This window comes from Falco peregrinus, chromosome 6 (assembly GCF_023634155.1).
Source record: "Falco peregrinus isolate bFalPer1 chromosome 6, bFalPer1.pri, whole genome shotgun sequence".
Taxonomy (NCBI): domain Eukaryota; kingdom Metazoa; phylum Chordata; class Aves; order Falconiformes; family Falconidae; genus Falco; species Falco peregrinus.
Genome location: NC_073726.1, coordinates 16,812,284 through 16,837,035, shown reverse-complemented (window position 1 = coordinate 16,837,035; position 24,752 = coordinate 16,812,284). Strand labels below are relative to the sequence as shown.

The 24,752-nt window shown below is 39.0% G+C and overlaps 1 protein-coding gene across 7 annotated transcripts in view; it reads right to left on the bottom strand.

Moving 5' to 3' along the window:
* Window positions 1–24,752, bottom strand: part of SRPK2 (SRSF protein kinase 2) — a 147,340-nt gene that overhangs the window by 7,830 nt on the left and 114,758 nt on the right. For 2 of the 7 annotated variants that reach the window (XM_055807457.1, XM_055807458.1), the window contains 9 exons: window positions 22,068–22,233; window positions 19,965–19,990; window positions 18,265–18,511; window positions 16,807–17,295; window positions 11,813–11,913; window positions 11,604–11,711; window positions 1,567–1,636; window positions 766–858; window positions 211–302 (listed from right to left, as the gene is read on the bottom strand). In XM_055807457.1, the coding sequence (XP_055663432.1) occupies window positions 211–302; window positions 766–858; window positions 1,567–1,636; window positions 11,604–11,711; window positions 11,813–11,913; window positions 16,807–17,295; window positions 18,265–18,511; window positions 19,965–19,990; window positions 22,068–22,233 (1,392 nt within the window). Of the gene's footprint in view, window positions 1–209; window positions 303–765; window positions 859–1,566; window positions 1,637–11,603; window positions 11,712–11,812; window positions 11,914–16,806; window positions 17,296–18,264; window positions 18,512–19,964; window positions 19,991–22,067; window positions 22,234–24,752 lie in introns of all 7 variants that reach the window. The other 5 variants (XM_055807461.1, XM_005243481.4, XM_055807460.1 and 2 more) reach the window with 4 other exon arrangements.

Genomic DNA, 24,752 nt, shown 5'->3' with positions numbered 1-24,752 from the left:
TGAGTACATCCCAAAATGAATTTTAAATGTAATATTGAAATGAATACTGCAAATCATGGCTTTTCTCAGAAAGCCAAGTTTACACCAAAATTCTTCTTTAATACGAGCTCTCCATTTAAACGGATATATTTCTTCAGTACCCATAAATGAACATATTCTCCTTTTGGATAGTGCTATGCTTTAAATTAGTGTTGCATAAATACCGTTACCTTTTTTGGTGAAAAACTCCTTGGAATATTTCCCCAACATAGCGTATTTTCGAGGGATTTTTCCCAGCAGTTCAATGATCAATGCTATGTGGTCTGCATTGGAGAACATTGCCAGCAAAACAGAAACATACAACAGTTTAATCAGTACATTGCATGCACACACTAACACTGGCCCGGTACAGACAGAAATAGATTGATCCTGGTAAAAAAAGATACGTGCACACTGTTCAGTGGCTAATTTGGAAAGATGCTTTCAGCAAAACTTCCTTCTGAAAACAACATTTGAGTATCAGCTGCTACAAACAAGTTTTGCTATGTAATTTAAAATGTACCAATATTTCCAGAACTTTTAGCTAAAAAAAAAAATAAAATAAAAAAATAAAAAAATAAAAAAAAATATAAAATTTTGTCACAGATTCCTGCGTGTTTTGTTTTTCCAAAAGAAATTTTTGTTGCGTGATTTCAGGAAATGTTCCTCAGTGGGACATCTACAACCAGCAACAGCAATTCCACTTCTGTCTGCATCACGGCACCTTTCAAAAAGAAGAGGTACTACCTCTGCGATTGAAGAATTCCCGAGAATATTTTCCAGATAGAGCAAAGTGCCTTGGGATATTGCCTAGCAGCTCTATGATGTGTGCTATGTGGTCTATGAGGGAGAGAAAAAAAGGATACGGGAGTGGAAGGGGCAGGGAAAGGATGGGATAAAAAAGAAGAGGAAAGAAACTGGAATTAGTAAAAAATCAGAAATAGTTTCAAATCAACAATGTTTGCAGCAAATCCATGCAGAGGTTTCCAGGATCAGCAGAGCTCTGGCATCATTAGTAGCATTTAGGAACAATGAATGATGCCCACATTACCACTGCAAAGAGCATTTACAAGCAAACAAGCATGAAAATGGACAGGTATACAGATGGAAGCAGGAGTTAATTCTGATTTTAAAAAAAAATTAGTATTTGCCCAATTCAAATAAAAATACACAACGTAGACATTATTCCAGTGTCACTCTTATAAAGAGAAAATACTATAAACTTCAGATCTGTCGTTTCTTTTCTAAACTAAAATGTTGTTATTCTCAATCAGGTTTCCACACATATGCAATCTTACAAGAAGGGCAGTTTAATTCCTTCAGGCAGTTGTTAAGTAGATGAGTATCTGCAGAAGGCAGTTTTTGCCCACCCACTGCTAGTGATGGAACTTAAAACTAAAAAGAAAAAAATCATATTTATATTCTGAAAACAATGTGTATGAACAGTTCACTCAAATACAAAACTTAACTCCACTCTAAGCTCACTGGAAATTTAAGAGGAGTGTGAAAATACGTACAAACTCATACAACAGCTCAAAAGATTCATACCTTCATCCCTGGAATAGTCTTCACCAGAGTGTGGTTCAAACAAATAATCTCCAGTCGCAAGCTCAAAAGCCTATAATATAACAGACATATTTATGGGTATTTCAGAAGTAATTTCTAATCTTAAGATGTCAGCAAAACGTCACAACTATCTGAGAACCAAGAGGGAATTAACATTCGAAGTTCAAGGGCTGCAAGTGGATCTGAGACTGAGGACAGGCCACTTACCTGGGGACCGTCATTCCCGCAGTGCAGCGACAGCACGAGCCCCGGCTCAGGAAAGAGCCCCCGTTCAGCCCCGAGCGCCCCCGTCACTACCAGAGGCTGGAGGTTTGGACACGGGCAGCACACCCGAGCCCCAAGCGTCCCCACCTACTCAACCAGGATGAACAAAGGAGACGGACAAGGAGTGTGGAACTGCAGTCCCTTCCCCGGCAAGCCCTGGAGCTCCACCAGCTGACCAAGGAGCACTTCCCGGGAGACAGCGAACAGCACCTGGCAGCAGAGGAAGCGATTCCGCACCGATCGGCTGCAGGAGGTGTGAAGGGGGCACCGGTGTAAGCTGATATTAAACGTGTTTTACCTACCAATGTGCCGTCTTGTTGATCGTGTTAAATAAGTTAATGAAGCTGAGAGAGAGGTATTTCTAAATATATGAAAACCAGCTACATTTCTAACTGAAGGCTAATTATCCGTCAGCTTGCATGGTGGGGACCGAAATAAAAAAAAAAAAAAAATCAGAATCAGAAATAAAAAAAGAATCAGAAAAAAACCCCATTTAGAACTACAATTAATCACTTGAAATTAGAAAACAGGGTAAGGTTCCTTGATGACTCTAAATCTGGAAAGTTTTTTTTAAAAAAGTATTTTTGTTGAATCAGAAGTCATCAAAGTAAATACTGCAATCACGGGGTAAAATAGTGAGACTGACATTGATGAAGGAATCCAGAGCACACACCATGATGACTGATTCTTTCGGGACACTGCAACACTTTGACGGGATGCTAACCCCTATGTTAGGTCAGGACAAAACTGAGTTTCTCTTCATGGGTGTAATGCACATTAAATGTCACAAAGCACTGAAAAAACTATGACAGCCCATACTTGTGCACAATCATGGATTCACCTAGCCTAATTTGTTAAAACTCTTCTCTTTCTGTTCTGGATCACCAATTACCCAAGAAACCACAGGAATCTAATTCTTTCCAGGTGGTTTACTCAAACTATTTTCCATCTCCAAAACCAGGGAAAAGATCTGATCCAGAAAATCATTCCAAAAAACAGGCAGAACTTCCTGGCACATTTCTGGGATGGGATTTCACTCTGTTAGAACATTTACTACAAAATATTTGTCTCCTAAAAATATACATGCTTCTGTTCCAATTTGTAGTCTGGAGTTGTTAAATATACCTGCAAATTTAGACTATTTATGGGCACTTGGCTTTTTCAAGCTGGGAACTGCAGTGCCATCCAAGTGGGCTACAGCCAAAATAATTCATTGCCATCACACACGGCAGCCAAGAAAGCAAGAATGCCCCTTGTTGACACTGATCCTATGAGTGGACCTTTAGCTTCTAAAGTCACCATCACTGGTAAGAAGTCATCCATTCTTTTTCTTACTCTACTCTTGGATCAAGTTTTCATTTTACAGCTTAAAGAAAAAAAAAAAATATGAAGGACTTTAATAAATTACCAGGTATTTGGACCAAAGAAATTTTTAGAGTAGCGAGAAGAGATCACTGGTAGAGGTCTCTAACACAACGTGGAGAATATTGTTATTCTCTTGAGATAAGACTGAGAAGCCCCAAGAGTCCCCTTTGTATCTCACGGCAATATATTCGCTGGAAGAGCTGGACCATGCTGATGGGGCCGATTTCTGAGGACACTGAGAAACTCACTGCTGTAATTAACACAGGTTCCTGGAGAACAATGGAAACGTGGTTGAATTTAGCCACAAAGGTAGACTCCAGAAGAATACAGCTTCTGTCCCAAGAAATGAAGTATTAATAGCTTGACATGTCTCTGTGGGACTACAAAGATTAAGTTGGAAAAATGGTCAAAACTGTTCATAGAGAACCACAAGAAGTAGGCATACCACTATGATACACTGAATATCAGATCAGTTTGTATATAGTAAGAGCTGCAAACGCTAACAGATTTGGGATACTTGTACCACCTTTTTGCTGAAGAGAAACTAAAGCTTTTCAAAATGATGATACCGCTGCTTTCTTCCTTTGTGTGTAGCTTTGACTCCATGCCCAGTGGGCTGGAGCCACAGCATCTCAGACACTCCATTTCCTGACTCTCTTTAAAGGTCTCTGCACCAAGAATGAAAAAAAATCTTCTGACTCGGATGCACACATGGACAGCCCAGAGACAGCCTCGCTTTTTGGGTGCTGCAATAAATAACTGCAATAATACTTCTTCGCATTCATGCAGGACAACCTCTCACAGGTTCATCTGTAGCAACCTACTAATAGGTTTCTAGATATTTGCAGGATGGATTGGCTACATAGCACAAGGTAAATGAAATCAATCGGGTCTCGTAAAAAAGAATAAATTCTTGAGCTAGGTTTTTACCATAATTTAAAAGAATCAGCATTAATAAGCACATACATAGCCATAAGAAGGACAATGACACCTCTGGATTGTATCAATCGGCATTCTTCTGCTCTTTAGGCTGATGTCCAAAGGCCCGAAGTGCCAGAAAGACCAGAAAGTGCGCGCAGTCCTGTTAATGAGTCAGTGCCACCGAAAGAAGAGCACTCTGCTGCCCGCACTCCGAGCTACGCTTCTGGCAATGCACTGCTGCTTTGGATTCCCCGAGCACTCTTCAGTGCTTACTGACACTTCGCACCCAACTGTAGGCACAACTGTAAAACTGCTCCAATTCCTAAGTCACTCCGTGATAAAATCAGGAGGTGGAGACCCTTGATGGACAGCAAGGTGAACACAGGCCAGCAGTGCACTCTTGTGGCAACGGAGGACAAACACGCACCGGGCTGTATGTAACAAGCATGTTAACAGCCCTCGGTGGGACGCGACTTCTCCTTCCCCTCAGTGAACCAGTTTGGGGCCACCAGTATGAGAGAGACCCTGCCAAAGTGGCGATAGACCAGGAAGGACTTCTAAGAGATTAGGGGGCTGGGCAGAGGATGCAGGAGGAGAGGCTGGTGGGGCCGTGTTTGTTCAGGTTGGAGAAGGGGAGAAGAAGGAGGGACGTAATTGCTGCACTCCACTGTCTGAAAGGCAGTAACAGAGAAGACCAAGATACGCTCTTCTCAATGAAAGGCCAACAGACACAAAGCGAGATGGGAAATTCCAACCAGACAAGAAGAAAAAAATCCTTCAGTGAGACTGGCTGCTCAGAAAGGCTGCGGAAATGCCATCCTGACAGATGGATTGCTCAGCTGGATGAGGCTCTGAGCAACCTCATCTAACCTTGACATTAACCTTGGTTCAAGCAGGAGGCAGACTAGTAGTGATCTCTTTCAACTTAAATTTGGCTATTATTTCTTTGATGCAAATACAAATACAGATTAACCACATTTACTTACCCGATTTCCCTTTGAAAGTATTCATTTATAAAAACTAGTTTCTTGACAGAAACTTCCAACTTTGAAATACTATGATCTTTTTTACTTAACGTTGACATTTACCTCAACAGAAATCAGCATTTCAATTATTATATGGAGATAACAAATGAGATACAGCACACAACATATGGCACAAAAGCGCAAGGCAATCATCCATCCTTACTGACTGTACTGGCAATTGCTACTTATCACTCTCCTAGGGTTATCGCAGGAAAACAGTCTAGACTGTTTTTCTCCATCTGCAGATGGAGACCCTTTCATATACATGGTCACACTGTCGCTTCTGTAGGCTCTGGAGAGGCTACGATTCCTTTTCTGCCACACAATTCTATACGAACCTACCACAACACTGAACTGTTGGCATCGCTACCATATACTGTGGATCCATGTCTAATCACACAATTGGAAATAGCTACATTTTCACCGTGTGACAGCTGTGTACTCAATCTGGTGACTGAAAATGGATGCACGCCTAGGGAAAGCTGTCTGGGAGAGGACTGGAAGAACAATTCACTTGGACTGCATCAGCCTCCCTGAATTCCTCTTATGAAACCCCAGCCGAAAAAGGAAAAGCTATAGGCCAGAATTATTATTTTGACAGTTGAGATCTGGCTCTCGCCCAGAGTTTCTCCACCCCAGCTGAAATGAAGAGCTGTGAATGAGAAGATTGTAACCGTTTCAAAAATAGGCTTAGTTTTAAGAATGCTGTTCCACAGGTAAGTGGGAGCATGGAAAGAAGAGGGAAAAGCTTTTTGAGATATGCATACCAACTGACAAGTCTGTTCTCCCATGGACATCTTCCTAGGCCAGGCAATGGGAAGAAAATCAAAGGACATTTTGCATGGTTACTGCATGGTGAGAAAGGCCAGTTATACACAACACCGACATGCATGGGATGCTTGAAAAAGAAACAGGTTTCTATTATTTGCTGTACTCCAGTCTTGGAATCGCGCACATGCTGAGTTGTTGCTTTGGAAAGCCAGTTTCTTTTGAAAATTATTTTCTTTTGAATGCTTTGGGCTGTCCACCCACCACCTTCAAAAAGGGTGTACAGTGATTAATACAGCATTTTCCACTGGATCTGCCTACTGAAAAATATGTGCATACTGACTTCAACAACTTCTTTTCTCTCAAGCAGATTTCTGATTTTCCATTTTTCCTAAAAATACTGCTTCTGTGCAGACTGAGGCTTGTCATCACACCTTTGGTATGTGCCACTCACACATACTAACATGATGATACTCATGATCCCATGGAGACACAATCATTTTTCCCCCCGCTTAAACACAGGAAGAGTGGTTAAGGACAGTTACCTCTCCACCCCACATTACAGGACATCACGCAAAGTAGTAAACTGGGGGCTGAACTACAAGCACTTACATGTAGGTTTAATTTTGACATCATAAGTTACTATATTCTGCTCATTCTTCATTCTGTCCCTCCAAGTTCTCTCACAAGCACAGAAATCTCATAATAAAAAACACCGCTGTAAGCTCGCTGATCTTGTAGCAGCATCTCCCTAATTTTTAAAGCTGTTTGCCTGACCACTTTCACCCCAGCAGTATTCTCTTTCATCGTTTGTATTCTCTTTGGGTAGGTAAAACCACCAAGTACAATTTTTGCCTTCTTTGACCTCCTGCTGATCTACAGCTATGATCTACTTGCTAGTTCTTATTATAAAAAGAAGCTATTTCAGGAATCACAACTCACCACAAAAGCCACCTCAGATAAGTGTTGAAAAAATAGTCTTGTTAATGTCCTAACTCATGACACAGTCATCTCCCTGCAGCTCAAACAAGGCTGTACATAATAAACAACAAAACTCAGATGATGAGACTCATCATTTCAGGTGTTTTTCTGGTTTCCAATCCAAAGAGCATAAACAAGGAAAAGCATTGGAATTACGGTGCTTGCAGTCATATCCAGGAGCAATACAACGGGATGCCCTCTGCCAGTACTAACTCCCTTATCTTGCCAGGATTTCTTGGCAACAGCAGTAGAGTGCTGTGTTCCATCATTTTTGAGATTTAGGAAATCCTAAAGCATGCAGTGCCTATTCAGTTTCTGCTCCACAGAAAGCAGCCCTCTCAATACTGCAAACGTGGAAATTCAGCCTGATAAAATTAAACGATCAAGGCTGGTTTCAAGCCTGTCAAAGGCACTGTTGGCTCCAAATCTGTTCCCTTTTTTGAGTGAAAATGAGAGATGCACCTCCCTGTTGGCTGAACTAAAATAGGGTTTAGCACAGCAGGGGAAATTAGAATTTTCTAGAATTTAATAAATGTGGAGAGACATTCCCAGCGTCTAGCCTTCCATAACAAAAACTGAGTATCCCACTTAAATAGGCCACACTGTTAAAAGAAAAAGAAAGGGCACTGTGCAACACTCAGAGGAAGGTCACCAAAGCTGGGGGAAAAAACCTGAAGTTACACTTTGTTGCATTCTTTGCTGAGCACAGACCAAGCAAACAAGTCTATATTGCACTCCGGAAGAGCCACTGGCATCTCACTTCTTTCATTAGGCTCACAGCACACCACACACACACTGATTACAAGCCTCCAAAGATCTGTATCATCCTCTTTTCTCCCCTGCCTTCTTTTTTTTTTCTTCTTTTTCTTAAAGACTCTGAGACTCAGATCACCTGCGCACAGGACTGGTGCTTGCCTGAGGATATTCACCCTCATCCTTTAAGTCTGATTCAAAGTTAACGGGCACAAGAACTGGGCCCTGCCAGATCATCAAAAACTAGAACATTTAGCTCACAGGCTGCTGGCTTGCAATGCTACTAATTCACTGACCTAACACCAAAAGAAACAGAACTGTAAGGTCATTATCACCGAGTTATTTCTCCCTCTTTTGCTATTTGGGTAGAGTCCTTAGGTGATTCTATTCATGTACGCTTCCAGCACAAGTAATCCTCATCAGAATGGCTACTCCCATACAAATAAACCAGGATTTCTTTCCTGGAAGCTGCATCAAAACCACGGAGGATGAAGCCAAAGCCATATTAACAGAGCCCAGGAGAGGAGCACACTCCACACAGACACGACATGCGTGCCTGTTTACTAGTACGCAGAGTGTTCTGGACTACTTGTGAGCCAGCCCTTTTAGCAGAGTTTGGCAGCCGTGTTGTGAAACTTAAACAATGCCCACTGAGATGAAGAACCTGACCACAACTCTGAACCAGCAGGTCTTCTGTCAGCAAGAGCTACACAGATGGAAGAGTGAAGAGCACACCTGGATAAGTCTCTGTGAGAGTACTGGTCAGAAATCTCCAATCTGAAGCTTGTGGGTACACACGGATCTGTAAGATGTATTTGCACACAATTCCATCCAAATGAGGTCAAAATATTTTGAACCCTCTTTCAGTGCAGGTTCAGAGAAATAACTTGGTGATTCAGTTGTGTGCAAGGGTTTTAAAAGCACAACATCTCATCTTTGCTTTGATACTACCTTACTAGACTCTGCATTCACATTAATACATATCATTCGTATTAGGCACACATTTTTGCAATATGTGAATCAACATTCAGTAGAGAAAAGGAGGAAAGGAAGCTCATCCAAGGTCAAAATCATAATCACAATGAAGGACAGCATCTGCAGTACTGTAACGTGGCTCCCAATGCAAAGCCCCATGGCACCCTGCCTACCCATTCACAAACACGGTATTTCTGACAGGTGGAGACAATCAGAACAATTGCTTACCTAACCTGGACACAGCCTCAGACTTAGGTCACATAATGACATACAGCTACCCCATAACTGACAAACTTTTTCAAAACAAAAAAAATTTAGAAAAGGAGGACATTAGAAATACCATATGCAACCAATACAGAGTCAGCTGGTAGGACACTACGTCACGTGTGCCCACTGTCACACTGGGTGAAGTATGGAAGGACAGAAACTCGCGAAGAAGAAAGTCATGGCAATACTGCTGGAGCATTGGTTTCGCATAGCACTGCTTCCAAAAACGTCCTTAATGACTTTGAACTTGTACAAGCAAAGCAACACAACAAAGAAGTCTCCTTGCTCTCCTTTAAGAGTCTGGGACAACATGGCTAACAGGGTATCTGAGCTTTATTTTGGCTGAAAATAAACAACAGCTCCTGCTCTAGCAGACAGTCCTTTTGAAAACACAAGTAACAGTAAAGGTTATGGAATAAAGTCATTATTAAATATATAATTTATATAAAAATAGATACTATAAATATAAAATATAAAGTAAAATTACATACAAACCAAGAGCAAGATAACCCAGAAATGCATTTTCTGAACCACATCTAGGTACCACAAGGACTCCAGACTTGACAAAGCCAGTGGGACTACAAGGGCATTAAGACACTTTGGTACTTCACCGTTCTTGGCTGTGTTAGGGATTGGAGAGAATCAAATCATAATTTTTGAAGACGGCCTAAATAAGTTAATTGGGAGTTTGCAGTTCCACACCAGGAATGCTTCCCTGGCCATTAATCTCTCTTAGAAGTCCTCTGCAGAAAAAGCTGCTCAGGTCTTCAAGTCAATCCCTACCTCAGAGCTGTTTTCCATCTGATACAGGATCAGCACTCACAGCGCTTTGACCTGTTTTCTCAACCACACAGGATGAAAGCAGATCCCGAGGGGGTTCGAAACAACAAATTTTTGGAGTGAGCTTCAGAGACCGAACCCCACTTTTTACATGACTATACAATGACAACAACTGAATTCAACAATTGTATATCAGTGCTGTAAGATTATAAAATTTCTACTGCATTTTTAAGGGCAAAACCCCAAAGGTCTGTGGCAGAAGACATAATTCCAGTATTTCTGCTTCAAATGCTTTACTATCTTTAAAGCTTACATAACGAAAAAGCAAAAGTATAGATTTTGCATTAAGATACTGAAATTTCATAAATAATTGTGAATCTGATCTTATGATACTTTATGATACCCCTAGCGGGAGAAATGCTTTAGGCTTTTTTTTCCCCTTGAGTCTGAGAAAGGACTCACATGAAGAAAGCACTTATGTAACATGGAAAAAATGTAAATTGTTAGGGGCTGAACAATCCTGTGTATTGTAAGACAATATTCCCGAGGTGTGATATTGCTGTGAAGTACCCCACTTTCTTTAAACACAATCCTAGATAGACTTCAGCCTTTTTTATGTGGCTTTAGCTACAAGACCCTATAAAATTAGCAGGGGATAGGTACAACTGTAAAGAAAGATAACTCTAGGGTATTCAATATCATAAGAAGGTATCAAAGTTCAACTGAGGTTTACCAAGTATCAAGCGGAAGGAACAAAAAGCCTCTATAATAATTTTGTAGTTAGTTAAGAGAAGAATCATTCAAAGAATTAAGGATCAAAACTGTGGAATATTTTCTCTGCTTTGTTTTCAATGCAATAGAAAAATTCTACATTTTGCTCCAAAATGGAAAAGTAAATTTGGAAATGGATGTTCTTTTCTGTGTACCAAGTAAAAGCTAGTATTAAAACTCCAGAGAAAATATACTTGCGGTTTTACTTATGGGTTAGTTACTTCCAACACATGGCTTGTTGAGCTTATAATATCTGTAGGATTTTATGTTCCTTTCAGTCCTCCTCCTCTCCCTCTGAGCTCTGCAATTCTTCTCATCACCCACGCCTGCAAACTGTGTCTAGTATTTGAGTCTTCTCCTCCTCCTCACACACTTACTCTTTTCAGACATGTATTTGTAAAATATAAAGATTTGAATAAGTTTTCACTTTCAAAATAGACAAAGATATTTCTAAATGTATTTCCAAAACTATCTTTAATGAGAAGATGCATATAGCTTATTTGTCCTCAAATAGATACTACAAACCAAACAGTTGAATGATTAAGTTTTTACTTTTTCTATTCTTTAAAGATTTTTTTAAAAATCTGTAATTTCAGTTTTACTGTGTTAAAACGGATTCTGCAGAATGTTACTACATATTTTACTAATAAACTAAATTATTTTCAAAGTTTAGAACGTAAAGCTGTGATTTGCAAGCCTAATTTGATGAACGTTTTTTCTGCACTTGGCAAGAATTTTAAATTATTTCACTATCTGCTACTTTATGCAAGAAAAAGGAATGGAAACACAGAAAACAGTCGCATAGATTCTAAGATGGGAGGGAAACATGCAGTTGTACTACTGCAGTTAGATTTTTTTTCATTTAAAATACATATGTATTTCCCTCCAAATGTGAATGTTTTTAACTAAAAGTTTAAAATGCATCAAATGAAAACTAGAAATGCCCTACAAAATAATTCCTTTTGATTACAAATGCTTGAGAAACTGAAATAAAGGGGGAAAATCATCAGCAGCTATCTGATATGACATAATTTATGATAATGTATTTGTGTGAAAATGTCAGAACCATCCTTGCCAGGTTTCCTCACTAAATAAACAACTGGTTTTAGGAGATTTATTCTTGTAAAATACACATTGTATTGTTCTTACCATACATGCTGTACTCCAGATATCAGCAGGTGTACTGTAACCTGCTCCTATTAAAACCTCTATGGATCTATATTGTCTTGTCTGGATGTCTTCTGTGAAGTGTTTATGCTAAAATAGAAAGAACCACATTAATGCAAAAAAAAAATTAATTAAAAGGCCTATTCTAAATAGTGAAGGCTAAACAGCTAAAATGATGTAGTTATACTTACCACCCAGCAGGCATTCCCCAGGTCAGCAATTTTAACTCTAATTTTATCTGCATTTCTTGGGTCCAGTGGATTTACCAGTAAGTCAGCAGCACGAGTTTTTGCTAACACAAGCAAAATGCAGAACAGTTAGTATTTTGAGCACCCTATTCAATATCTCTAAGCAGTTTTGCCTTGACATTTCATCCAGTTCTGTAATACATTAAAGGCATCAAAATAGTTTGCTGAATGTTACAAGAAATTAGAACAACATAAATAGGGTTTCTTACCTTGATGTATAAATATCCTTACACATTTCAAGTGCAAATTTTTGCATTCTTTAACTGCCGAATTACTATTATTAGAATATCCAGAGGATCTTGTAAGCAAAAACAGCGCATGTATTTCCAATAACAGACAGAAAATGTTAAAACTCAGACTCCCAAGAAATCCACATGAAAGATAAGTTATTGGAACAGTTCGGTTGAGAAAATAAATCCTACACTTCCACTTTTGGCTAAGGTAAATAATTTATCTTTTTAAAAAAAAAAATCTGTCCCAAAGGGAAGACAACTCACAAAACCACGGCTAATTTGGGAGACTAGGGGACTGTCACTGATTTCACAAATAATTCAGCATTGAACCAAAGTTCTCTGAAGGTCCTACTTGCATTGAGCATGATTCAGATTAAAAGGGCAGAACTAATTAATCCTGCAATCTTTAGAGGCTCTCGGGACACTGATGACCCTAACATATGACAGTGAAAGACTGCCACTTTTATTTGTTTTGACATACCACCTGCTAGCTCCTAAACTGCACTGGAAAGAAAGAAGATTGACTTGAACATGGAAGATAAAACCAGGTATCACAGATCATATAGCAGTAGAGGATTGATTTCAGTTTCCTTGCCCTAAAGCTAAAAAGACTAAATTGGAAACTGGTGAATGACTTACTAGATCCAAAAGGCGCCTGGGACTCCAGTGGGATACAATGATCTGTTAAACTGAAGTAAGAATTGGAAGAGGAAAATACACCAGGCATGGGACAAGGAGAAAAAATACAGGATGTCTAATGGTGAGTTCAGAGTGACTAAAATCAGATGAGGATCTTCAGCTGCTGGGACAGCAAGCCTGAATGGACCATCAGGGCACTGAAATATGGGCCAACCAGAAAAGAAAGTGGCAGGATCCACCAGGGAGAGAAGGAAAGATAAGACAAGACTGAACAGCAGAAGACAGAAGGAACAGTGACCTCAACAAAACAGTCCTCTAAAAAAGCTGGAACAGAGTCCAAGACTCCAGCTTAAAAAAAGCACCAACTCAGGGCGTAAAAGTAAAATACACTGAGACAGTAAGGTTGCAATCCAGCATTTAGAAGACAGGAATATTAACGTCTTCCCTTATGAGTGTGCTGCATCGTACAGTTGAATTTTTTTAGAAACACCGTCACATGCATTATTCAAGAAATAACAGGACCTTTCTCAATTCAGTAGCCCTGGCAAAAAGGTAATAAAAAAGAAAGATAGTGCTAGATAAATCCTTCCCACACATTTGTTGAAGGTGAAGGACTGAAGTAAATAATGCGGTATGAAGAGGGAAAAAGGCCTCATCAGCAAGACATGCGAATATGACGTTAGGAAACAGCTTTCTTCAACCTTCTTGTAACAGAGGGACCCCTTACACAGTAATAGGCAAGTGCCTACACATCTGCTTTTCTCAGGAACTCATGCAGTTTATGTCCCATATTTTCCGAGACATGAATATGAGACCTTCAATTTTGAATTTGACAAACATGCATCAATCACAAGTGAAAGTGCAGTCAAAAGGAGCATACTTTTCGTAAGTACTCTCAAAAAAAAACATCCAAAGGAGCTCATTCTGAGCACAAAATTAGTGAGCATTTCTGATTTTCATTTTTGTGTGTCCTAGTTCCATAAAATAGAAGTATCGCCTCCTCTTCTCACAGTCTCAGCACAATAGTATACTTAGTAAACATTCAAACACTGAAATGAGGAGAAGAGTCATGAGCAAATTAATAGATCTGTCTTAGGGGCATTTGGTCACACGGTGAAAACTTGAAAAAGATAAAAACTTAATAGCTGTTCATCCACTGAACACAAATTGGTCCGTGCACTGACTGAGGCAAGTATCCTGAAAAAATCAAGTGAGACCATGTTACTTAATAATGTATAACAATGCCTAGACAGAGAGGAACAAATAAAAGTCTACTTCTATACAAGAAAAGGGCACTAAAGTTATAGTGAAAAAGTAGCACCTTTTAAAAATACTGAGTAGCCTGCAACTCTTGTATCTTTCTTCTTTCTAAATACCTTAATCTGTTTTATTACTCTTTAACCCAACATCATCAGTGGTGCCATTAATAATGTTTAGCTTTTCCTCCTTCTGCGGAAGAAGTGAGCTATGGATGCATTTACTATCTTTCTTCTTTCTTTGTACAAAAGGTCTGTAAATTGCTCCTGGTGAGATAATATCAAGGAGGAATAAAGCAGGTTTGTTTCTCCAGCTATGGAGATAAGCTGCTCCCATGATGACAAAACCAGCTTTACTCTCTGGAGGCATGAGGATTTTACACATCACCCCAGGAAACCAGCAGCAGAGGCTTTCTGCCTATATACTGTCAGCAGCACAAAGGAAGAGGCTATAAAGCATCTAGCAACCTCCTGTACATGGTTTCAGGGACTACAAAGTATAAGGAGATGGACTGGAAGACTTATTTGTCTGGATCTTGACATTTTCCAGAAATACAGCTCTACTCAGTTGTATTTTACTTCACATTTCTTGCCTACCTGCAGATTCCGTTACCTGTCAGACTCTAATAAACTGTGTGAATTGTTCTTCTAAAGTCTTAAACCAACAAATACACTTGACCGTACTTTTCAACACATCACTATTTAAATTCAGTAATTCCATCTGGGACAATGCTGATGGCAGGCTTAGTGATCTTCTCCCTAAGCCATCTCTTTTTTTTTTTTCTATCCACTTACACATTTAGTCTCTCAGTATTTTCTTCATTGAAGCTGAAACCCATATATTTATCATTTAGCCACAGGCACTATAAATAAAACCTATGTGTAATACACTGAAGCTATTTAATTTAATGGCAAAAATCCAGCTCTTTGCAATGAAACAAAGATTTCACCTTCCATGTCTTCAAGAAACAGGATTTACAGGCAAAAGGTCTGGATCTGAGCAGCTCTGGTGGCCAGAATTTAAATGTCCAAAACCATGCCGAATATAGAAAAACCATAACGAGTTGAGGGTTGGCAACATGCCTTGTAGAGACAAAGACTTCATCTTGCTAAGTTTTAGTAAAAGGCTAAGACAGGAACAGTTTCAAACAGAAAAGAACCATTAATGAATGACTACACAGCATATCACAGAATTTTTTAATATGACTGAGAAAAGATAAAACAAGAAGTAACAAATAGAAGCTGCGGCTAGACAAATCCAAACTTGCTATAGTTCTTCTGAAACAATTCTGAGTAGAGACCAGTGGAACACACTTCAGCCACACTAGATTTTTTATCATTTCATTTGTCCAAATAAAGATCAGGTATCTTTTTAGAAAATATGTTTTAAGCCAAAAACAAAGGTTACTGGGCTTAATAGATGGTGTATTTCTGGCTTGTTATAAAAGGAAGTCAGATTACATGATCTCATGATCACCTTCTCCCCTTAAACTATGGGAATAATGCCTACTTGCAACTATAAACTTTCTTTCCTCTTTCCTGTGTAGACTTATCTGTCAATGTGAATATTTCATCTACAGTAACTTGCTTAATACCCTTAAAAACAAGTTCAGTGCGTGTGCACGTTCAAAATCACAGTTCTGTGTTCCTCTTAAAATTTAAGATGGAAATTCGTTTGACTTTAACAAGAATGCTTTCGCATTGTGTTTCAAGCTGCATCAATCAAACTCCCAAGTTTGAATGCAAGAAAAATATCCAATTCACTTAAAGTAAACTTAGCTAAGCTATTGCCTTTAATTATACAATCACATTTTTTTCTTAACTACTGGCTTTTTCTACTGCACTTAGTGGCTGCCTTTTTTTTTTTTTAATGTAATACATGCTACTAGACAAAAGTCTTCCATCGACTCAAATCAAAAGTGTTCTTTCCCCCCTGTATTTATAAAAGCCATTCAAAACTAATACATTTGCTTTTCCTTGAAACCTGGTCCTAGGAGGTCAAAATTCACCAGAACGCTTTTGGACCAAACTAACTTACGCACCTCTTCTCCATTTCTAGATATCTGCTCTGCCTTTTTGCCAAAAGTCTTTACAGATGAAATACCAAGTTTAAAATAATCATAACTGAGATTTTGCATTTGTACAATGTATGATTCAATGAGCAAAATATTCAGTGTAGACGTAACCGAGAACATGAAGTCAGCCAGCAATGCAAAAAGGCTTCCCAGTAGCGGGCTGCAGCTGTAACCCAGCCCTAGCTATGGTTAATCTGACCCCATGATCCAGCTCCCTCCCCAAGTCTGGGGAGTGCCTAGGAAAGAGAGCATCTGGGAGCAGGCTGCACAGATTCCTCTGCCTGCAGAGGCTGGCACACAGGCACCATCTTTTCAGTGGGCACTCTTCAGACTCAAGCACGAAGCAGGCCCGGACATGAGTAGGTTTGACACACACCCAGAAACTCAAAATGTTTAAAACACTTCACCTGTAGGTACAGAAAAATCACCATCACTGAGAAGTGCTAGACCTAGCATTCAAAGTCAGGGAAATGGTGTGGTAAAGAGTTCTTGGTGGTTACTGAAAGGTCCTTCTGTGTTACTGAAAGAAGTGTGTGACAGCTGACCCATAAGGCTTGGTATTGATTTTTCATCAAAAATCCCCAAACAAATAAAAAGTAAAATCTGCATATACGTGTCACTGAACACAGGTAAAACACATATGTAAGGTTTAACTACTCATTCTACAAAAGATATCACCTACAGCTCCAAGAGACTTCAAGCATGGTGTACTGCACTTAAAGAGGAATACTCACTTTTTGGCAAATCCCCAGTGCTTGAAGCTGAAACTGTTCTGCTCCTGTCGTGAGATGGGCTGCTCTCCTCTCTTTCGGTTACAGTTGATCCTTCAGAAACAGCAGAACCACAAGCTACAGATTCTAGAGCCCCAGAGAACACTGAGGCTGAAAATTCAGAGAACTGTGACTCGGGAATTTTATGACGTCCATTTGGCAATTCACCATTAAACTGTTCATAGGAGCTGCTATAAGAGTAATCACTTTTTGCATTTGGCTCATCAAGATTATACTCCTCTGGGTTTGGATACTCCTCTTCTTCCTCATCTTCATCTTCAATCTGTTGTTCCAATAGGAATGGGCCGTTCACAATATGGCCATTTGTTTTGGGGGATTCTATCCACTTAGGGTCTGTAGGGTCAGTGTTGACAAGTTCCTGCTCAACATCATCATCTTTTTCAGTGTTTTCTTTCTCTGTGTCTTCTTTCTCATCCTGATCTTCTGCTTCACCTGGAAAATTTCAATGATCAACACATTAGATTATACATCAATATACCATTTTTAAATTAGGCATTCATAATTCTTAAATCTTTAGTTGACTAGTTGACTCCTGACATACCACACAAGGAAAGACTGATTTGAAATACTGCAATATGCAAAGCATTTAAAACCTAAATTAAAGGCGAAAGAAAGAATAAGGCTGTGGGAAAAAACTAAATAATGGGAAGTGGTTCAGAAGGGAACAATTCAGCAGAGAAGAATGTTATGAAGGGAAGGTATATGATGTCCTGAAAGCAAGCTTTACAAATCTGTAATTCAATCTGTGTCGAACAGGGAGTCATCATAGAAGCAGGAAAATACGCAGTAAGAGCAGAACAAAACTAAACAAACCAAACAACAGTCTCAGTAGTTACGTTTTAATCAGAATCAGAGAGAGTTGACAAGAAAACCCAGGGAAGCCAGAATAGAACTGGCCCACAACAATTCTGCTCCAAATCACAAAGGCTAAATAAGAATTTTAAGAAGACATTTAAAAAAAATTTAGTGACAAACCTGCCATTATTATTACCTGATAGATCATTACAACAAACATTTAACAAGAAAAGACGAAAGCAATGATGACTCTAAGTACATTAATGTTACAGAATACAACTTCATCGTTTTTCTTCTATCTCACCAAGATACTTGGCTATGCCACTTAATGTGGTATGACAACTGACTGTTCTGCTGAACTTTCTGTGCTCTTTTGTGGGATTTGATAGCTAGATCGCTATCCATGTTTTTCTTCACTTCTATAGTAGGATTGGCTTTTCTTTCCCTTTCTAGACTTTGTAGTTACCATTTTACCTACAGGAGGAAATGAAACTTAATGATCTAGGACAGTATGGAGATTTTGTTCATTGCACCAGATGTAATGCTGCAATTACTTTCCCCTCTGAAACAGTAAAGTCAGGGTCAATAAAAGCAGGTAATACTAACCATCATCGTTACCAGGTTCTTCATCTACTACCTCTTCTATATCAGCTGTTTTTAGTTTCACCTCTGGGTGGTACTCATCTTCTTGTTCATTTGATGGCACAGCTGAGGTTACATTTTCTTCTATTTTTTTCCTTTCAGCTTCTCGCTCTAGTTCTTCTATTTCCTGCAGGCGTTTTTCTAACAGCTCAGCTTGTCTCTTCTGTTTTTTCTTCAGTTTTTTCTTTTTGTTTTTGGATATTTTTCCAATCTGAAATATTAATACAAGCAAAAGAAAACAAAGGGGAAAAAACCACCTCATTCTCAAGGCATCTTACACCGAATTCACCTGCAGTATGATTACGTTTTACTTGAAAATACTGGATGGCAATTAATATAGTAAATACATTGCTTTTTCCATTTTACATCAAATCAAGAATGACGTAGGGTTAAATGAGGCAAATAAAGTTACCAAAATTGTACATAGTTATACATGCTTTTACATGGTTGTTTATTAGATACAAGAGCAAAATACATCGAAGATGTCACAGTAAAATTCCTATAATCTCAACTAGGCAAAATAATATTGAACTTCAATCTAGACTAACAGGTGATCCTGTATGTAGAAGACAGTCTGCTATCATATCTAGTTGTTTACACATTAATTCTATACATGATTTTTCTCTGTATAATGCAGGTAATGACTAGCAAAAGTATGCTGAGAAAAATATACAACAAAACTAAAGGGACTGAAAACAGTAAAGAATTTAAATAAACCCTGTGTTTATTTCCTTGTGAAAGGAGAGCATTTTTATTATTCACTTCTGGCCCAGAACATACGATTCACAAACAACAGATGGCCATTATGAAAAGTTTCACATTTTATATAACATAAGGATCGAAACACTCAGGTGCAATAACAAGAAAAAAAAAAATCAACACATCTGAGCTAGGACCGAAACACTTTCTCATATTTTAACTGAGATCTGACTGCTGTTTTTACTATTTGATAAATGACATCCATCCAGTTTTAATTCATTGTTCAGGTATCACAGTAAGTAATCCTCAATTCAAAAATAAAGTACTAGGAACAAAGGGAAATACTATTTTCTCAAAGATTTATCTGTAAATCCTGTTCTCTTCAACAGAAGCTATAGGCCAGTCAAAACAAGACAGTTAATTTGACAGTCCTATTAAATTTCATCTGCGTCATACGCCCATTGAAATGATATAGATTCTGTACACACAGAAAGCAGGTTTGACCTCAGATATTTCTAAACAGCTGTATTATCAGTGGCTATTTGCTTTATGTATACAGCAAAAAGATCTTTAAAAACTCATTAAAAAGCCCTGTCTTTTAAGGCCTTGAAGATTAAGGCCTTGAAGTTCTTAAGCTATTGCAATGCATGATACTTACTGCATGCACCCATTTTTGTCAGGATTTGAAAAGAATGGATTATTCCTCGAGAGATGAAAACGGCAATGCTTAACTTCCTTTGACATAGCTATAGAACAGTACATCTATGAGAGCTCCCATCAGAGCAATACTGTGCCTAAACTTTGTAAGGCCGAGACATTAGAAGAAAAGCGTTCTTTGAAAGATAAAGGTTTATTCAAAGAAAGCTTTTAAAAATGGTAGAGGCTACCAACAGTCTAATAGGTACTAACACCTACAGAACCACAGAAAATAAGATAGTTAATTTGAATTACATAACAATACTTACAGGCTTTTGTTGTGGAGCTGTACTCACTAAAAAAGAAAAATAAAATTTTAAAGATATATTTTTACAAAAACAACTCTATAAAAGCAGAAAGCAGTAATCATGTAAAAATATTCTTAACTAAATATAAGGCTGTGATTTTTTGGTTTTTAAGCCAGATTTTTTGCTCTTTATAAGCACCTGCTGCCTGAAATCGTCTGATGCCTCCATCCGAGCATCTGGAATCAGATGGAGCTAGCACCAATTTCTAGTCACTCTGTTGTGACTGAGGGAGAGTTAATGAGTCAGAAAGGAATGTCTGAATCAGTAAAGAGTGGACAGAAAACATTAAATGACTGCAAAGTTGTCACAGATTAAACGTATGTAGCCAGCTGACTGGGCAGGTATAGATAGATTTTAAATAGTTCAGGAAGTATCAAAGACGACTACTGTGTTGCACTCAACAGAAAAGTCAAATATTCACATTTCCTTCATTCTGAAACAAAGTAGTTTGATTGCTAGGACTGGAGGCATGAAGAGGTGCCTATGTCAAAAACACACCACCACAGAAAAAGCACCTCCAGCATGGAACTCCTCCTAAGAATCTCTCAGAAGGGTACCATCAATGACTAGGTCTGATAAGAATACAAAACTAACTGTGAAAATGCACACAACAGTAATAAAAGCCACATGACACACAACACCACCCCCAAACAATCAAAACCAATAGAAACAACCAAATACAGGAGACAGAGGCAAAGTGGAAGCGAGGAAGAGGAACTGAATGGGGGAAGAAAACCTCTCACAAACCTCTTCAAACACACATGCATATGGCAATTAACAAATGCAAAATAAAAAATTTAGACAGATGAGCCTTCACAGTTCTTTTATACGTTCAGTTCCTGCTGCTAAGTTCAGTGAAAAAAATGCTTCTATGTCACTGAAAGGGCAAATTTTTCAAAAAGATTCTTAAACTTGAGTACCGTCATTGCTTTAAAAAGGAAAATTATGCAGAACCTGTTCTTGAAATGCTGTAAAGAAAACACATCTTCAACTCCTGTGTAGAAAGCCAAAGATTCACTTACAATTTACTAAGAACAAAGTGTGATAAGAACTCCAGCAATATATTCCTTAAAATAATATTTATTTTAATGTCAGGAAGCAATATAAAGGTTGCACGAACAAAATCAAGTTACCTCCCACACAAATAACATACACTCTTTAGCTATGTATTTAAACTCAATACAATATATTAATGATTTATATGATTTTGCATCTTAACATATATAATACTGTGAAATATTTATGAATTTTGACCACAGTATTTGTTCCTGATATAGCAAGTATTTTTATTAGACCTCAGAGATTTTAATCTGTGATAAGATTTCTGACAATATTACAAAGGTATTTAAACCTTATTTCTCCACTGCTTGTAGCTTATGTGTTTGATTGGCAAATAAATAGCAACTGTGGTACTAAAGATGACTAGAAAAGCCACACGTCCTCCTTGTTTGTCTTTACTGACTGCTGTGAAGTTCTTTACCTTGGCTTCTCCTAGCAAAACATAATGTACATTTCGTCTTTAAACTCTTGGCAAGTTTATTATAAAAGATTTCACATACAGTGCTAGGGAAAAGGGCTTATCACAAATTCAGTTAGGTACAATAAATTCCATTTTCAAGGGTGAAAACCTAAGGACTCTAAGACTTTTCATTGTGTTCTGAGAATAAGTCATAACTGACAAGAAGGCACATAATTTCACAAGGATGCTGATGAACTTGTAGCGGGACTAGACACATAATTTAGATAAGATTATTAATTACTGTAAATATTAGAGATGCAAGGCTTCAATGCGGCTATAACCCAGCCATTAAAGCTTGTAGGGTGGGAAGAGAGTAAGTTTACGCCAATAAATCTTTCTCTGTATCTGGGGATCCCGAAAACTTGAACGCGTAAAACCAAGAAAAAAGCATTTTCCTGATGGTTCCCAGAGCATGAGTAAGAATTAACTAGACATGTATTTTTCACATGCAAATATTTAAAATGTTAATGTTCATTAAACAAAATATTGTTCACGTTAATATACTGAAGGAACTTTACTACATGCATTTAAATATACTATCATACCTGCTGAACCAGAGGGGGGAGGAGCACCAGCTTTCTGCCACTCAGTTGCTTCAGCAGCCATTCTACGAACATAGGCATCATCCACACACATCAAAATGTTTTCTGGCTTTATATCTGTATGAATGATCTTGCACTTGCTGTGTAGATAATCTAGACCTTGAAGTACCTAATTACAGAAGGAATTTTTTAAAAATTTATTTTAATTATCCAGTCCAAGCTGAATGTATTTATTATTAGTACCGAGATGTTCAACCAATTGCCTGCAGTCCATATGTGGCCTGACAGGATAATTTATTTAGCTCATAAACCCAGCTATTGAGACTTTCATGAGTAAGACACTGGCTAGATTAATTGTCTTGATGACAGCAACCTGCTGTCAGACTTTCATTTCTCAAGTTTCATTTCAGCTCTTCAGCTGATCTGCACATGTGTAAAAAAAACTGATGTAACTTCGTTTAAAAAAGGAATTTGGTTGCTTAGTCAGAAAGGCTGATTGTCACTGGTACTGGGTCCGGTCTTGTTCAACTTGTTCATCAGTGACCTGGATGAAGGGACTGAGTGCACCCTCAGCAAGTTTCCTGGTGATACAGAACTGGGAGGAGTGGCTGATACACCTGAAGTCTGAGTTGCCATTCAGCGAGACCTGGACAGGCCAGAGAGGAACCTAAGGAAGTTCCACAAAGGCAAGAGCAAGGTCCTGCACCTGGGGAGGAATAACCCCATGCACCAGTACAGGCTGGGGCTGACCTGCTGGGAGGCAGCTCTGTGGAGAAGGACCTGGGAGCCCTGGTGGGCAGCAAGTTGCCCAAGAGCCAGCAGTGTGCCCTGGTGGCCAAGGAGGCCAATGGGTCCTGGGGGGCATCAGGAGGAGCGTGGCCAGCAGGGCGAGGGAGGGGATCCTGCCCCTCTGCTCTGCCCTGGTGAGGCTGCACCTGGAGTGCTGTGTCCGGTGCTGGGCATCCCAGTTCCAGGGAGACAGGGAGCTACTGGGGAGGGGCCAGCACAGGGCTGTGAAGAAGATGAGGGCACTGGAGCACCTCCATTCTAAGGGAAGGCTGAGAGAGCTGGGACTGTGTACCCTGAAGAAGAGCAGACTGAGAGGGGATCTTATCCATGCATACAAGTATCTCAAGGTTGAGTGTCGAGAGGACGGGGCCAGGCTCTTTTCAGTGGTGCCCAGCGACAGGACAAGGGGCAACGGGCACAAACTGCAGCGCAGGGAGTTCCACCTGCATAGGAGGAAGAACTTCTTCAGTTTGAGGGTGACAGAGCACTGGAACAGACTGCCCAGAGAGGCTGTGGAGTCTCCTTCTCTGGAGATATCCAAACCCACCTGGACACGATTCTGTATGACCTGCTTTAGCAGGGCGGTGGACTAGATGATCTCCAGACATCCCCTGCAACCCTGACCATTCTGTGATTCTGTGACTGTTTTTTTGAAAAATAACACTGCAAATAGTACACACTATACCTGAAGTCTGGTTTGTGAATAACCGTCTTACAACTGATTATTAAAAAAAAAAAAAAAGACAAAAAGGGAATTGTGTTGTTGAGATGAAATGCTAACTGTAGCTTTCCTTAGAATGCCAACAGTAATTCAGCTTTTAATGTGATTCCACATAAGGATTTGTCCACCTGGATTTGTCACATGTATTTTTCCACTAGCCTTTCATACTTTCTGCAGGCTAACTTCTGCTAGCTCATGTCAAACGTGCATATCTAAAGACTTGAAAATGCATTCTAGGATATAAATTAAAACATGTTTTTTTACACAATGAAAAAAATTCTCAAACCTAAATGGAACACAAATACTTGTAAAATCACAGAAATTACTGTATTTTAGGTAAGACCTAGGGAAGCCAATCATTACAATTATTCAGTATAGAATAATGTAACAGTGTAAACTAAGCTATTGCTATGTTAATCCACAGAAATACTGTAAAAAAAATATCAGCAAGAATGATAAAAAAAAGCAGTAATCTAGCTGATCCCACTTAAAAGACTTCTATTTTTAGAGAACATTCTACAGCATGAAACAGACCTCCAGACTCATGAGCTCCAGGTACGAAAACATTCTGCCACTCTAGGTATATTTATTATAAATAAACTAGCAAGCTCTTTGCTCTCAGGATCCTTTAAGACATAACTAGCTAGGGTGAACTTTAGAAGCAAAATGTGTTGGTTCAAAATACCAGTAACAGAGCACAACGACATTAGTCCACCATCCAGTCCTGAGCTAGTACCAGAACTGGTACATCCATTCAGCACACAAGGTAGCTCAAGAGAAGAGCAGTACCATACATATATTTACACTCAGGCTAACGTATCCTAGAAATGCGTGGCACTGCTTTCTCCAGCTCTAGAGATAGACTAGAACAGCAATCATTCTGAAAAGCTTTCTTTATAAGCCTATATAAAACCTGTATGTTCACTCCAGCTGGACTCAGTGTCAGTTCCAACGGTGCACCTAGAAACTGCTGCGTCCTTGATAATTTGGATTTTTTTCCTACAGATCCAAAATATGCTTGACTACTTGGCAAAGCAACTGAAAGAACATACAGTATGTCTCAAAGTAAGAAATGTTAAATAAAGATTGGAGGGTAGGTAGTGGTTAAGTGACTTCAAATTTTAAGAGGCATTAACAGCAACAGCAACATAAAGATGGATTATAATAGTCTCTTCCTC